At 41.2% G+C, this 16,179-nt stretch overlaps 1 protein-coding gene across 2 annotated transcripts in view; it reads left to right on the forward strand.

The window, feature by feature from the left end:
• The window catches only part of tsc2 (TSC complex subunit 2), a 94,980-nt gene that overhangs the window by 74,889 nt on the left and 3,912 nt on the right, over positions 1-16,179 (forward strand). For both annotated transcript variants that reach the window (XM_060899134.1, XM_060899135.1), the window contains 7 exons: positions 4,840-4,988; positions 6,154-6,713; positions 12,830-12,908; positions 13,047-13,133; positions 13,456-13,648; positions 15,157-15,296; positions 15,825-15,903. In XM_060899134.1, the coding sequence (XP_060755117.1) occupies positions 4,840-4,988; positions 6,154-6,713; positions 12,830-12,908; positions 13,047-13,133; positions 13,456-13,648; positions 15,157-15,296; positions 15,825-15,903 (1,287 nt within the window). The remainder of the gene's footprint in view (positions 1-4,839; positions 4,989-6,153; positions 6,714-12,829; positions 12,909-13,046; positions 13,134-13,455; positions 13,649-15,156; positions 15,297-15,824; positions 15,904-16,179) is intronic.

Raw genomic sequence — 16,179 nt, forward strand, 5'->3', positions numbered from 1 at the left:
TCAGTCTCGAGATTAATTATTATGGGTTTAACTCATAAAGCGCGCTCTTCCCGTGACAGCTCATTCACGAGGATAAACAGTCTTCCCGTAAACCAGGTACGAGGATAACCAAAAAAAAAAATCTTATAAATAGATAACTGGGTTTTTCTGATACTACCAACCAGGCGGAAGTCCCCCCCAACTAATCAATTAAGAGACCCCTTACCTGATTGGAAGTATCCCCGTACGGGCCACCAAATTGTTAGGTTTTTTTTTTTTTTGAGCAAAACACATCTTAATTCCATCAATATGTATGTGTGAGAGTGAAAATATATCCTGTATACATTTCATATTAGCAGATGTTCTAACAGATATCAACATTTACGCACAACCTTAGGTCAGAGATAGCACAGGGCAATATATTCTGATAGAATGTTCCAAAAGATATCAATATTACGTCTCGAGCAATGTGTCTAGCTTAGACTGAAGGTCACACAGTAACTTGGTCAAGTTACACAGGAGACAGAAGAATTCAATGCCTTCTAGCTGAAATAGTAAAACAGAACAATATTAAGAATAAATCCTTACAATTTTGTCACAAAATAAATTACTGCCTTCTTGGTCAAGAATAAATACTTACAATTATTTATCCTTACAAAGGAATAAAACCTTACAACGCAAAATAAAAATCACTTAAGAAATAATGAAGCAAGTTTATTTTGCGTGAACAGATGAAATGAATCGGACGTTCGTTTGGGGTCGTTTGGGCGTTAATGGGATGCTGGTCATTAAAATATTTAACGGTTAATTTCTCAAACCGTTTCTGCGCAAATATTTATTTTCCATGTCCGAACAATGCATAAACGAATTGAAATACTTCTTATTCACATTTCTTATTATACTGAGTGCCAACTTCACAGAGGCTGTTTCTCAATATCAGAATGGACTCGGCGTTCATGAGAAGAATGTTCTTGTCCACAGAAACGTCTCTCGTAAGAAATTTCGTGCTTTACTGCTCAGCTTCACGAGCCATATTGCATAACCGTTATGATTCTATCCACATTCACTGGGTGAATAATCGCGCGCTCCGATTGGCTACTCTGCTATGAAGATATCAGCTCATATACTGTGAGTAGAGAACAACAAAATGGCGGCGCGTGTTGGTGACCCAACCGAGGATGAAATAAAAACTCTACTCAAAAACAAAGCCCCCCAAAATAAGGCAATAAATATGGAATGAAGGTATTTGATGGTAAGAACGTATCTTTAAAAAAAAAAAAAGAATTATCACATTTTTCACAAATTGCTCCTGTCATTTCACAGGTTTGTTTACATTCTAAGCAGAAATTATTTTGTCGGACATTTTGTATAAAGCTTTTATTTATCAGATTTGCAAAAAATGCTCTTTTTCAAAATCCAGTGAATGTGGATAGAATAAAAGTGTTATTCCACTCAATCTCGTCGTACATGGATTATAGCCAACTACATGCTACACGCGTCGTCACCTATCAGCTCATGTATGACTCGATTTCGTGGAACAACTGTTAAATACACTCTCAAAGGGAATATCCCTGCTATAGGGTTCGACAAAGAAACTTTAGAGATGTAAACTGAAGAATTCATGTTGTGCCTTTTTGGCATTGTTTGTTTTTCGTACCAGGTGAAGGCCTGACACCCCCCCCCCCCTTTTAAAATCTGTCGAGTCTGCTTAATTGCGATATTGATGCTTTTTTTTTTGGTTTGTTTGCTAGATTTGGTTTAGTTTTATACTGCACATTAGAGCCCTGCACTCCCGCGGGAGTCCCGCAGGACCCGACGCAAAGCAGTGCGGCGTGGGACAAATTTTGAAAGCTCATTGCGGGCGCGGGCGGGAGGGGGAGTGCACAATGCGGGAGCGGGCGGGAGAGGTGATAGGCTGCAGTCCCGCTAACTAAAAACGTGTTTAAAATAAAATTTATAAATTATTAATTTATGTCTATCATATATAATTTGTGCTGGATATTTTATTTGGCATTAATAAAAACATTTTAAGATGCCTAAATTTGCGGATGTGGTCTAATCTCGCGTACGTTTCCGATTCCTTTCCGCTCTTCCGTGTTTGAGATCTCTGATCATGGCAGAAGAGCAGAGCTCCTCTAGTGAAGCTCACAGTGCTTCAGAAGTAAGTGCTGCTTTAAAAAGAGGTACATTTACCGTTAAAAAGTCAAGAGTCCTGAAATCAGACATTTGGAAGTCGTTCTCACTCATGTACGACGCAGAGGGAAATCAGCTGCCCTTTGCTTGTTGTGATAAGTGCCAAAAGGTTCTGACCTACAACGGCCATAAATCAGATACATCAGGCCTGAATCGCCATGTATGTACTGTCTTAAAAGGACAACAATTGTTGGAGTTCAGAGGGAACAACGCAAAAGTGACAGATGCGTTGAAGGCAAAGACCGTGGAGAAATGCGTTGATTTTGTTGCTGCAGACCTCCGCCCGTATGACAGCATCGCTGGTCGGGGATTAGTTCAGTTAGCCCAACACTTAGTTGACACGGCAGCCAGAATAGGCAAATTCGATGTGCGAGATATTCTGCCCCATCCAACAACTGTGTCACGTCATGTAGATGATGGGGCACTCAAATTTAGAAGAGCTGTTGTTGATGACATGAACAATGACAAGAACTTTCGTGAGAAATAACGCGAACGTCTGCATCATGTGGGATTTGCGGGCGGGAGTGGGACAAAATATGGCGGGAGCGGGACTGAAAATCATAATTCTTTGCGGGAGCAGGCGGGAGCGGGACTGAAAATTCTGTCCCGCGCAGACCTCTACTGCACATAAGCAAAAAAAAAAAAAAAAGCTGGATAAGGGGTGTGTTGGGCTGAAACGCTCTCATAAACCTCATCTGTTGGTCAGAAATAATATGAATGATCTGTTAGCAAGTGTGTGTTTGGCTCATTCTATAATCGCGGGTACATTTCAAGTGTCGACTCTTATCATTGAACTGCGCAGTCCATTAACAGAGTTGACATTTTCCACCAGTTTGTGTCTTAACTCCACATGCTGACCTCAGACTCGCTACCACACGGCATGTATAAAAACAGAATTTTATGGATTTTAATCTTTTTTTTTTAAAAATAAGTGAGAGTCACTTCTTCAATATCACGATTACAGATTTGTCAAATAATTACTCTTTCTGTTGGTGTAAAATCCTCAATATTTTGTTCATATTAATGAGAAAAGAAACCGAACATAACACACCTCACTGCCTTTCTGAAGTTTCCCGCCAGAGGAAGTGACATCACTTGGTGCAGGTGTCATGCATATTATTAAGTCTTTGTGGATTTTATGTAGTTTTATAAGAGTTGACAAGAACACTGGGACAGATTAAAAAATATACGTTTTTTTGTGACTGAAATTTCACATGATACAGAAAATAGACTGTTGATGCAGTTGATTTTTTTTTTTTTTTATAACCGTGAATAGAATAAGCCCCCCAAAAACAGATTGTTTGTTTAGACTGAATCACTTCCTGTTTATTGGAGTTGAATGGATGAATCAGGAGTCAAAGACAGCCAATAATGTGAGGGGGTGGGAGTCATTTTAGTTGATGTTTTATGGATAAATTGGGTCTAAAATGTGCATCAAGCATCGCTATTGGTGGAAGTTTGTCATAGTTTGCATTATTGTTCAAAACTGATTCAATAAAGATTTCTTTTGTGGAAAATAACAAAAGGTTTATCTCAGAGACGCAAAATGTACCCCGAATTCTAGAATGACCCATGTGTGTAGAAATTGCTAGGTATTTATGTAAATATTGGTCGTCCATCCAAATCCTCAGAACTCGTAGCACTACTGCTCTGCGCTTGGGCACAGTACCTTAAAAGAAAAAAAAAATCACGCAATCCCAAACAGATGGCATATTTGCGTCGCTTCCAGCAGTCAGGTCAATTCAGTTCGAGATGAAATGAGATGAGACGAGACAGGCCAAGTCAAGCCAAGCCAAATCCCAGTTTCCAATTCTTGCGTTCCTCAGAACTGAAACTGGAAGATGGGTTTGTGCGTGTAGAAAGAACCAAACAAGAACTTGTATTGAGAAACATTGACGGGATTGGATCCTGATTTCCTCACCATCTCTTTTTAACCAACATTTCTTCACAGTTGTTAGAGAACGTGACTTGAAAACCAATGCTCAAGCTCAGACCTTGTTAAAATGAACCATATTCATACCCTCACGTGTGGCCAATTAAAGCTGCTTCTATGGTGTAAATGTAAAATATTCTTCAGACAGCAGCATTTTGGAGAAAGGTTTTCAAGCCTTTAAGGTACACAGCTCTCCTGGCTATATTTCATATTCATTATGCTAAATATCAGACAAAAATAATCAAGGTCTGGTCTTGAAGTCTGCTGCTTGTAGCATTGAATGGAGTAAAAAATATATATATATATATATATATATATATATATATATATATATATATATATGGACACTGCACATATATATGTTGAATGTTTTAAAGGCATGTCTTGGAAAAGAAATTGGTCTCAAACCTCTTGTTCCTCATCTATGGCCTGGTGTATGTGTGCAATCTTTTTTTCTTTCTTTCTTTGATTAAAAAAGGTTGTCTAATCTTGTCTAATTCCCAGTTTGTGTCACTAGAACTATCATAATCTAGATAGAAGAACTTGTGTGTTCTGTTGAGGAAACTGATAACGCTTGTTCGTGTGTAGCACCAGTGTCTGTTCGGGTGTCTTTTTATTTGATATTTCTGTCTTTCTTTGGCTTGGTCTTAAAGATGAAGAAAAGATGAGTCTTTTATGTTAAGCCCACCTTTCTTTTCTTTTCTTTTTGGTTTTGACTCCACCCTCCTTCACAGACTCAGTGGTAGTGTTGGAGGAAGGTGGGCGGGGTAAGGCACCAGATTCGGACCCCGAGTCGCTGCAGATGGATTTGGAGGCCACGTCTTCGGAACCCATTTTCATGAGTGCTGATATGTTCAAGCCTTCCAACCCCATGCTCAGCAGGGTGAGTGATCAAGCGGTGGGCGGGATCTAGAAAGCAAGTGGGTGGAGTAACTACCGAAATACTATCTTGTTTGTTTTTCTTTTGTATAAAAACTCTCCAGGCAAATCAGCTCTCTCAGTGATTCAGGAGATTGTAAGAGATCTACCAGCCCTCTTAACAGGGGGACCAGCTGGTCCCCGTTGTTAGACACTGAAATTCATCATATTGTTTGGAAGCAGTGTGTTTAATAGCCAGGCTGTAACCTCAAAACTGTTGATTTGCTCTGAATCAACATCTAAACATCTTGAAATTTCCAGGATTAGGGGTGACTTCACTTTGATGATCTATACCAGTGTGTCTTTCAATCAGACAAGTCAGCAGAGGAAGATCAGGCATGAGCTGAACACTTTGTTCCTTGTCTCTATGACAACCGGCGTAGTATTTCAAACAAACCACGTTTTCTATTGTTGTTGATATTTACTGCAAACTTCCCAGAGAATCTCTGAGCTCCAACACCATTGAATAAAGTGCCAACTTCTACTGGTCTTGACTTCATGTCTATGAACCGTAGTAGCCAGTGTATCCACTGTAGCCAGGTTGAACCTTGATGAAACTAAGCTTTCTTCATCTTCTGAAAGTTCACTGCTTCAAAACTTGGTATTGCTAAAAGGTTCCTGAATGGTGCACCAGTCAATGCGTTTGTTCAGTAATCAGGAGGCTGCAAGTTCAAATCCCGAGTTAGTTCTGACCTCCAGCTGTGTTTACCCACCATGCCGTGAGTTACAGTTTGAGTAGAAGCAGTGGATGGCTTTACATGCTTCAGAAATGGCATTTGCAAGCTTGCATCTTCTTGGTAGCTGTTGACCAATAGAAATTAACAAATACAAAACCATGTCTCATTTCTGTCAACCTGATCCAAATTCAGAACAATTACTCTCCTCTGAACTTTAATTCATAAAACATCTTGATGGAGGATACCAGAGTTGTCAAGTGGGTGGTCTTTGTTTAGCCAAAGTACCACAGAAGTAACTCCGAACGCCTCCTGCAACCATTAAACAGTAATTTATTTAGAAAGATTCAAAAGTTTTTCTTGTAAACCAGGCACTGAGTTAGTCTAAATTCAAACCAGACTCTGCTTCAGCTGATGGTAGTGAGGCCTTTCTCATTCCTCGCCGTTTTTCTGCAGTCGTCCTCCACCTCCAGTCAGGATGACGACAAGTCAACCCTCGAGGAGGTGAGCGAGGGAGGTATCCCAATCGACCAGCCCCCTTTGGCCTTCTCCACTCCTGGAGCTCCAGACTCGGACTTGCCTTTCTCTCACTCGCAGACTTTGAACAAATCCAGCTCCTCCCCAGAGCTCCAGACCCTGCCTGAGGCCTTTGCCAGAGCCACGGGTTCTGCGGCCGGAGCAGATCTGCCTAGGGCTAGGACTCCAATTGAAGGAAAGAGCACACCAGCTCAGGGTTCAGCTGAGAGAGAACCCTTAGGAGATGGAGAAGGTGTTGGATCAGCAGGACCTCAGAGCTTGGGCGCCAGTGTATCCACATCATCATCTGCCTCCAAGATGAAGCTGGAGTTCTCGAGCACCCAGCCAGGCTCTGTGTCACCTAGTGGACATAGACCTCGCGGACACACCATCTCCGTTTCTGCTCCCTCATCACGGAGAGAGAGGAAGTCTGATCGAGACTCCTACCACAACCGAGGAGGCGTGTCTAATGCTGAGAAGAGTTCCGGATTGAGTCCAAGGTAAGACGCACCTGGAGAGTGTTATTGGTTGTGAAATCAAATCCAGGCGGCTATCGATGTTGCAATCTGTGTATGCAAAAATTTTGACCACTAAGTGTTCATGCTTTCAAAGCAAAGAATCTTTGACACCAGAAAATGAGAACTATGGGGTTTTTTTTCTTTTTCATTTAACATGTGTTCTAGTTGTATGTATGGTTTTTGGTATTTTATTTCATGGCCTCAGCGTTTAGTTTCTCCAAAACATGCCTGGACTAAAGAAATGTTTCCAAAAATGAAAGCAAAATAAGCTGCCGCTTCACTTGCTGGAGGTACTTAGTCCTTGTATCTTCATCAAGTCACCATGTCGTTGTTTATTTTTCACCCAGCATGATGACTACGTTGCGTCTCCCGAGCCACTCGCACAAAGGAACGATGGAAATTCGAGCACTGCTTCTTTCATGATGTTGCTGTTAACTGATGATCCAGTCCCTTTTACTGTTCTCACAGTAATCGTGTCTGAATTTGGCGGAAAATTAATTTGACGGCCCCTGCTGGGTTCTTTTCAGTTCCAATGGTCTTTAAAAGGAGGCCTGGTTTCCAGTCTCCGATTTGTAAATACTTTAGAATTGTTAAGACCCCAAGCAGCTTTGGTTAATGATGTGGTTTTGTTTTAACGATAATATTCAGCAAATTTGATTTAACTAATTTAAAGTATCATAAAGATGCAAATGTTGGAGCCTGAAAGCTTCATTTTGTCCTTATTACCAGCGTTAACACACCATTCTACCATTTCCTCTAATATCACAAAGCCTTTTTCCTGCTAAACAGATTTCCTTGAATTACCCCATCCATCAGCATTACTTTCATGAATAGAGCACAATAACTCATTTATATTTCAGCCGACTCGTTTTCAGATTCGTTCTTAACGTACATCAGAGCAGAGGCGTGATCTCTAATCCACAAGGTAGATCCTGCATCAGCGCTGTGCTGACACTTGAAATAAGACTTTGCTTTGTGTGTATATTTGTTGTCTCGCTCAATAACAGCCCACAGCAGTGATCTCGCGGAGAGGCTGTCTGTTTCACGACTGCTGTGTACCGATCACAGCTTCTGACGTACGCCATCTTCAAAGTAAAACCACTTTCCTCTAAATGATGTTCTGAATGGTTTCCAGCTGAACGTTGGCGAGATGTTAGATGAAGGTTAGTTTTAATCTACTTGACCTGAAAGAAACTCAGCAAAGCAGGTTTTGCTCTGAAAAGTTACTGCTTCTGATCTCAGATTAAAGCCAGGAAGGGTAATAATTACGTTACGTTACATTACGTTACATTGCAGGCATTTAGCAGAAGCTCTTATCCAGAGCGACGTACAGCAAACCCAGAACAACGTGGGGAGCAGTTGGGGTTTGGTGCCTTGCTCAAGGGCACTTCAGCCATTCCTGCTGGTCCAGGGAATCAAACGAGAGACCTTTTGGTCCCAAAGCTGCTTCTCTAACCATTAAGCCATGGCTTCCTAGTGTCGATACAACATCGCAAAAAAAGATTCTGTGCTACTAAAATTGTTGCCTCAGGGTTCTTGTCCTCTACTTGGCTCTGTTTTAAAGCAACTACAGAATTTATTACGGTCTTAAAACTAGGCATCCTTTCTGCTAATAATGGTTGAGCTAATCAGTCAGAACAATGACTGGATCCTTTATGGACTGGCACTAACTTGGTGCTAATTAACTTGCTTACTAAAAAGCCAGCACGGTAGTGATAATAGAGGAGCAATCGTGTCCAATACTTTTGGTAAATCAATCCAGGTTGAAGGCGATATCTCAAAGTGCCATCTGATTTCCAAGGCCTTCAGTGGAAAATTTTGATATGCCATTTTTAAAATGGATGTGTCAAATACGTAAATGTTTGTTCAGTTTCCCCCCTTCCACACCTTTGCCTACATGTGTACCCCAGAAGATTACTGGTACCCATGAATGTGGAGTGTGATTGGAGTCATCGTATTTCTACATTGGCTATGTTTTTACTTCCCACTATTGAACTTTACTGCCATCTACTGGATTTCAAGACATATGGCATTGCTGAACGCAGACGTCCATCAAGACTGTATAGCACATCTCGCGGTGTTGGTGAAAGAGAAACTAAACTCGTGGATCCGCGCTGTGACTCGGATCCGGTCCAAAATTTAACGGGTTGTTCTTTGGCCCATGCTACACACTTCCACTGACGTTCATGGAAATCGGGTCGGTAGGTTTTGTGCAGTCCTACTTCTAGCCAGACAAACACACACCGCACCAAGAACATTGGTGGTGGTAACAAAGAAACGTCTGCTGTGAGATGGGTTTTACGTGTTCGTAGAGCGTAAGACATGGATCCCAGACGTCCGCTATTTAGCGGAATTCCGCTATTTTTCTAGCCAAAGTGTGGTTTTTTTTTTTTTAAATCTCTTGTATATCCGTTAAAAATATGTTTGTTTAAGTAAAATGACCAGCAGAATACGTTCTGATTTGGTTTGCTTGTTTAGCGATCTTTTCGTCGGCTTCGTTTGTTCTCGTTGTTCTCAAAACACTCGGAAGTTAAATTGATGTAAATACCGTGAGACTGTACACGATAGAACGAGAAAAAAATATGGCTGCACCCATTTGCTAGAAAACGTGTTTTAACTCCGTTCGTGCTTTTGTTTCTAATGCGTTGAACTTTAATTCAATGGAGCACTTGCATGTGACGTCACAGCCGATCCAGATTGTGACAGACGCCATCTTGTCGGTCAAACGCCATATTTCTGCCTTCTACTTCTGGTTCTACTTCTACCTTTTCTTCTGGAAAACCCTACTATATACAATTCTACTACAACGGCTGCAGCTACAAGCTCTCCCTACCTGTGCACGTTTATGTTTTTTGTGTGTATTTTTGCGTGTTGTTCGTCTGTACCGGACTTCAATATCCACTACAACCGTATGGACTTACTGGACATTGGTTTCCAGCAGAAAATGACGGTTTGTAGCGATTTCCATCGCATGCACAACATTCCGGACGAGATAGCGAGACCAGCGGGGTCTCCGTGGATTGTTATCGGAAGCAAAACGAAGGAGGCGGCGTCGGGAGAGGAAGCAAAAGCGAGGCTGCAGAGCCGGCCTGTTGACTAAGCTCAGAAAACAGCCACTCAAACCTCCACTGCCAAGCCTCTACCTCTCCAACGCCAGATCCATGGTAAACAAGATGGACAATTTGGAATTACAGCTGGAATTACCTTATTCTATTCAGGGCTTTGAACCAGAATTTTCTTCCTATTGGTTCGTTCCGAACAGAAACGGAATTTTAACGTTTCCGGTTTTGGGTTCCACCATTAAATAGACGTTCCCGAACCGGTTAGAACAAAAAAATTTCGTTCCCGGAACGGTTAATTACGTTCCCTGTCAGCTGTTTAACAAATGGCTATAAAATTATGTCTCTGTCTCATCCAGCTTAAGTCAAATGTAGGCTAATTCTATTACAACCTTCATTAAATAAGACAAGAAATAATTCAAAACAATTATTATTTCAAATGTTGGCGATTTGGATTCTCAGTATGTCTTCCCATCTACACAAACAGAAAAAGTGCCAAAAATGAAAGATAATTCGTTTAGTGTGTTACCAAAGGCTAGTCAGGCCCTATAGAGGGCTACCGCATGACGTCACTGCGCCGCGAGATTTTGTTAGGCGCCATATTGGAAGACCAAATACACATCTATGCAAGTACATACATACATAAAACAAACTACCCCTGAAATGTAGCCAGGGCCGGTTCTGCCCTAATCTGGACCCGGGTGCAACATCGCGCAACACCCCCCCCCCCCCCCCAAAAAAAAACCCAGTCTAAATCAGGACAACCATCACATAACTATAAACATTTTATATCAACTATTTTAACTAAATGGGCTATAATAAATAAGCCTGCAGGCAGCCACGGCGGGCTGCCTCAGAAAAGTAACCATTCAATGACACCAACTGAAAGCCTGCAGCCACGGCGGGCTGCCTCAGAAAAGTAACCATTTGTCCTACCTTAAAACTCGTTTTGCATTTTCTGCCTCCTTTTTTGTATTTTCGACCCTCCGTTTATTTTCTTTCCTTTTCTGAAAACCCGATTTGTGTCCAGACATTTTGTTCTGCTACCAACGAACTAACTCGTCAGGTCTCGTCTCTCGAGCCCGCGATGATTCCCGTGGGAAGGGCAACAACTGATACATTTTTACAAACAGCCAATAGGGAGGTTGCATCGTTCAGGCTCTTCTTTGCTCAGACACTCAGTAATGGAGACGTGATAGTAGTCCACCCTCCCGCGCTCTCCATTCAGTCAGCGAACGTCACACAGGAAGTGAACCCCAGCGGGTCATAGAAACTTGCGCAGGAGAAGAATGACTTTTATTTGTAGGCTACAGAAACTTTGAGGAACGAAATAAAAACCGGTATTAACCAGTTACCATTATTTTTAATAAGCGTTTCTGTTCCGGAACATAAAAAATAAAGTTTCTGGTTTCGTTTCTGTTCCATGTGAAATAGAAAAAGTTCCCGGTTTTCGTTTTCGTTCCTTGAACCGGTTCAAAGCCCTGATTCTATTCTATATTCGGCTGGTCAGTGCTAGTACTCAATACTTAAGTGACTTACCCGTCCAATGAGGATTATTTTCTTGTTTACAAGATGCCACATCTGAGTCGCTGACAAATCCTGAATTTCTGTAAAGATAACTGTCCAGAGATTTATAAGCACGCAGTGCTTCACCACTGAACAGCGAGGGAAAGTTAATGAGGTAATTATACACGTCTGGGTATTCCACCTCTGGCAGTTCAGTATCCACTGACACAGTCGTGAAAACTACGTCCGGAAAGCCATAAGGGTCACTAATCTGTAGATCATTTATTTTAGACATATATCTAGTTATCTGTTCATTAGAAAAATGAGCCGTGTAGTCCGTCGGTTGAAATTTATCCATTCTGTACACGAGTGCAGCAGTATTCAGCGGTGTTTTTTACCGACAAGATGGCGGCTGTGTACTTTCCGGTCACATGACTGCAAGATCTCTATATGTCGTGGAAAGTGTAGTTACGCTTAGCCAGAGAGGAAGTTGAATCCAAGAAGAGATTAATGAATGTGGTGAATACAGAACTTGAAACAAAAGCTCATGCGAACAGGGTAGCCAAGAAACGATCCAAAAGAGCACTGCAGGAACATGAGAAAAAGCAGAAGGAAAGATCAGAGAAACCAAAGCAGAGGAAAGATCACAGAATGCACCCCAGAAAAGAGCATTAAACTCCTCTGCAGTGAAACCTTTCAAAAAGAGAGAGGTTTAAATCAGATATCTCCAATATTTGCTGTACATATGTATATATCTAATATTACTGAATCATTGATTTCTGCTCATATTCATGATTTTTGAAAAATGAATGTGGCTTATATTAGACTAGTATTGACATTAACTCGAAACAAAAAAATAAACAAATGAGATGAACTATGGATACTATTGTTATAATATAACAATCAGTGGAATATTTAGGCAAGTATATTCTTCAAAGCTACATTTTCGTCTAATTTTTATAAAAAATTTTTTTTGCCACTTATGTCATAGATTACAAAATATAGCATCAAATAGATGCACATTATTGTTAAATTCTGTTGCTTTTCTATGTTAAATCTATGTAAAAAATGTGTTCTATAGCATCTTTAAATGTTAAAATCTCAACAGCTTCAGGGGGCTTGGCCCCCTGTACCCCCAGCAGGGTCACTGCCCCTGCACCCCACAAAGGGCTTGCAGCCCCCTTGACCCATGCTGATAGTTTCTTACATTCCTCTATTTTTTCCAGTTACTGCTGGGATCCCTGGTAAGAGTGAATTTTTGTGATTTTTTTGTTTACGTTATGGGAAATTAAACCGAACAAGTCGTTTGGAAAATATTGTGGGCAGGTACAAACACGCACATGACTACGCCACCCAGTTCTCTTAGGAATGGAGGCTGGGATTTTCTTGTTGCTTCCATCATTCAAGTTGGACACAGGAAGAGGAAGTATTTGTACACGTCGTCGTACGATATTGAATTGAGTCTGTAGTCCTGGTGTTGATGATGATGTGAGTTACCTCTAAGCTCCTCCTATTTCTTGTCGGTCTCTTCAGCTTTGTGTTCCTCCAGCTCTACCATTCACCCTTTTTTGGCAACGAGGCCAACAAGCCCCTCCTCCTACCCAAATCGGAGGTGAGCTCATTTCAGCGTCACATTGCACCCATCTGTTTTTTTTTTCTTTTCAGTAAATATAAACAAACGATGCAGAGAACTGTTTTCGAATCAGCTGCATGTGTGAGAGGTTAACGAGAGCTTCTTCTCCACCGACAGCTGATTGATCGAGCGGTTAAAGTGTTGGATCAGATGCCGCCGTACGACACTCATAAGATAGGAGTGGTGTTTGTGGGGCCTGGACAGGTGAGATCATACACCTCAGCATGATGCTAATTCATTCTAGCACAGCTGTGGAATATTCAGTATTGCATTTGCGGCGAGCCAAATGTGACTAACGTAATTTCTGGATTAGCACGGCTACCGTAAAACTCCTAATAGATCCATCCATAAGACACAACAATTATTTTATTGTAGCACCTCTTAGAAGGCAAAATGAAAGTATTCCATTACTACTAATGATTTGTCTTTGAATGTAATCCAGATGCGATAGAGTCCGTTACAAGAACAACGGAAATAAACCAAATGTCTATAATGTGGGCTTGGGCTTTCTTCCCCCCCACCGTAGGCGAATAACGAGGTGGCGATCCTGTCGAACGAGTACGGGTCAAACCGTTACGCGCGCTTCCTGACTGGTCTTGGGAAGCTCATCCACCTAAAGGACTGCGATCCAGACCAGATCTTTCTGGGAGGACTGGATCACGGGCGCTACGCCGACGACGGCGAGTTCACCTACTGCTGGCACGATGACATCATGCAAGGTTGGAAGTTTAGTTTAGTTTATTAGCTTATTTGACAGGGACCATGTACAAGACATCGCTAGTACCAGAGTTAGCTAGAAAGCTAATTTGCGTCTGTGGTCCCTGGGCAGGGAGCTATAAAAACACAAACATGCACACATGACTTACTGTTGCCAATATGAAGTACACACTAAAATAGCAACAGCATTCTAAAACATGCATCATACTAAAACATATAAAAAACATATACTATCACATCATCACATAAAAACAACACACATACAACAATAGACATCGTCATATAAAACAATACACATACCATTTCACAATACTTACTATAAAACAGCACACTGATTAATGATCACATATTTGATTAGCCTTAAGCCATACCTTTAATGATAATTTAAACTGGCTAAAGCTTGCACTGTTTCTAATGTGAACTGGAATTGCATTCCATTTTTCAGCTGCACTAACAGAAAAAGCTGATTGACCAAAGGAAGTTTTCCTATAACCCACATAGCAATCACCTCTCACAGAGGACCTTGAAACTCTCTTAAATTGTCTCTGCACAGTGATATACACTGCCTAAGAGGTGATGGTGCAAGATCATGGAAAAGTTTATACAATAAACACATATTAGCAAAACAAATAAAACTCTCAAAGGACAGCATATTGTATTTTGATATAATAGCACAATGATGGTAATATCTTGGCTTTTTGTCCAAAATCTTTAAAGCCATTTTGTAAAGAGAGGCTAATGGTTTTATGGTGGTCACACCTGCCTGTGACCAACTTGTACAACAGTATGACATGTGAAAAGATCATTGAGTGTAGGAACAATTTTGCAGCAGACAGTGGCAACTGGTGTCTGATATGCCTAAAATTTACTAAACTAACTCTAACACATTTGGATATCTTCTTGATATGCGTTTTAAAAGACAAATTAGAATCAATGATAACACCCAGATACTTGAAGTTATCAACAGTTTTTATGGCCTCTCCCTTAACAAAGATGTCAGGTTGCTGGCTTACATCACACCTCTTGATGGAAAAGTACATAGTCACTGTCTTGCCCACATTGAGAGTAAGACAGTTGTGTGTCAGCCAATCTGATACCTTGTTTAAGGCTGAGGTAAGTTTTAGTGCAGCTTGTTCTCTGGTTTTGGCATGAACAAAAATAACTGTATCATCTGCATACATTTGCATTTGAACATCTGGGCAAACCAAAGGTAAATCATTAATATATAAGCTAAATAAAATTGGTCCTAAAATTGATCCCTGTGGCACTCCAGTTGTGCTATTGGACAGAGTGGAGCATGTGCCATTAATTCTTGTGCACTGCTTTCTAGAGTCTAGATATGATTCCATCCATGTCAAAGCGGTAGTAGAAAAATCAAGCTGTGAGAGTTTAGATAACAAAACAGGAGGAGAAGGAGTGTGGGAAAAGAGCGTGTGTGAGGGTTTGTGATGATCTGAATTTGGGAAATTTCCCATAATGCGCAGTGTGTGTGGCTTTGTCTGTCTTTCAGCGATTTTCCACATCGCCACGTTGATGCCCAACAGAGAGAGCGATAAGAGCTGCTGCAACAAGAAACGCCACATCGGGAACGACTTCGTGGTGGTGGTTTATAACGACTCGGGCGAGGAATACAAACTCGGTACTATTAAGGTGACTGTCGTACACACTTCCTGATTCTTACACGCTGACTTGATTACTTTCCAACAGCGGTACGTTTTTATTTATTTTATTCTTTAAAAAAAAAAATCTTTGAGTTATATTTTAGCTCGAAAATGCAAAACACGACTTCCTCTTTAGTGAAGACTTTTCCGGATCGGAGACCTTCCTGTTACAAAGCGCTGACATTGGAGACTCCTTCCTTAAATGTTCAATGAATGTGTCGTCAGCTGTCCGGGCTTCTGTTAAAGAAACTTGATCAATGACCTTCGGGCCAATCAGAATCCAGAACTCGACAGTGCTGTTGATTTAACATCAACCATCCAATCTTTCACAATCTTGCCAAGCTCATGGGTAGATTTTTGTTTGTCTCAGAAGCGGCATTGAAAGTGAGGTCTGTAAAAACTTTTCTACCAAAGAGGAGAAACCGGAGACGTCGTTCAATCGTCGTAACCAGATTCTTGAACTCATGAAGTGTTCAGATGGATATCTGACGCTTTTTCTATTCCCCTCCCCCACCAGGGCCAGTTTAACTTTGTCGAAGTGGTCATAAAGCCGCTGGACTACGAGAGTAATCTGGTCACGCTGCAGTGTCGGCGAGGTGAGTACATTTCCGCACACACGCACGTACGTCTAAAACGCCACTCGGAGGCTTTTAGGGAGAATGAAAAGCTGAGGACCATTTGCAGGCTGTCAATTATACATCAAACAAAACCAGATTTTATTCTGTGAAAGAAAAGTACAAGCTCCTTTAGTCTGGAGTTCGTCCATTATTCCGAGGTATACGCTTGGCTTTTAGTGGAGGGTAATTTATCTTTGAATGAATGTGCGGTACCCCCAAAAAAAAAAAAACTGTTCCAGTGTCCACTAGGCAAAG

The sequence above is a fragment of the Neoarius graeffei genome, chromosome 18 (genome assembly GCF_027579695.1).
Source record: "Neoarius graeffei isolate fNeoGra1 chromosome 18, fNeoGra1.pri, whole genome shotgun sequence".
Classification (NCBI taxonomy): Eukaryota; Metazoa; Chordata; class Actinopteri; order Siluriformes; family Ariidae; genus Neoarius; species Neoarius graeffei.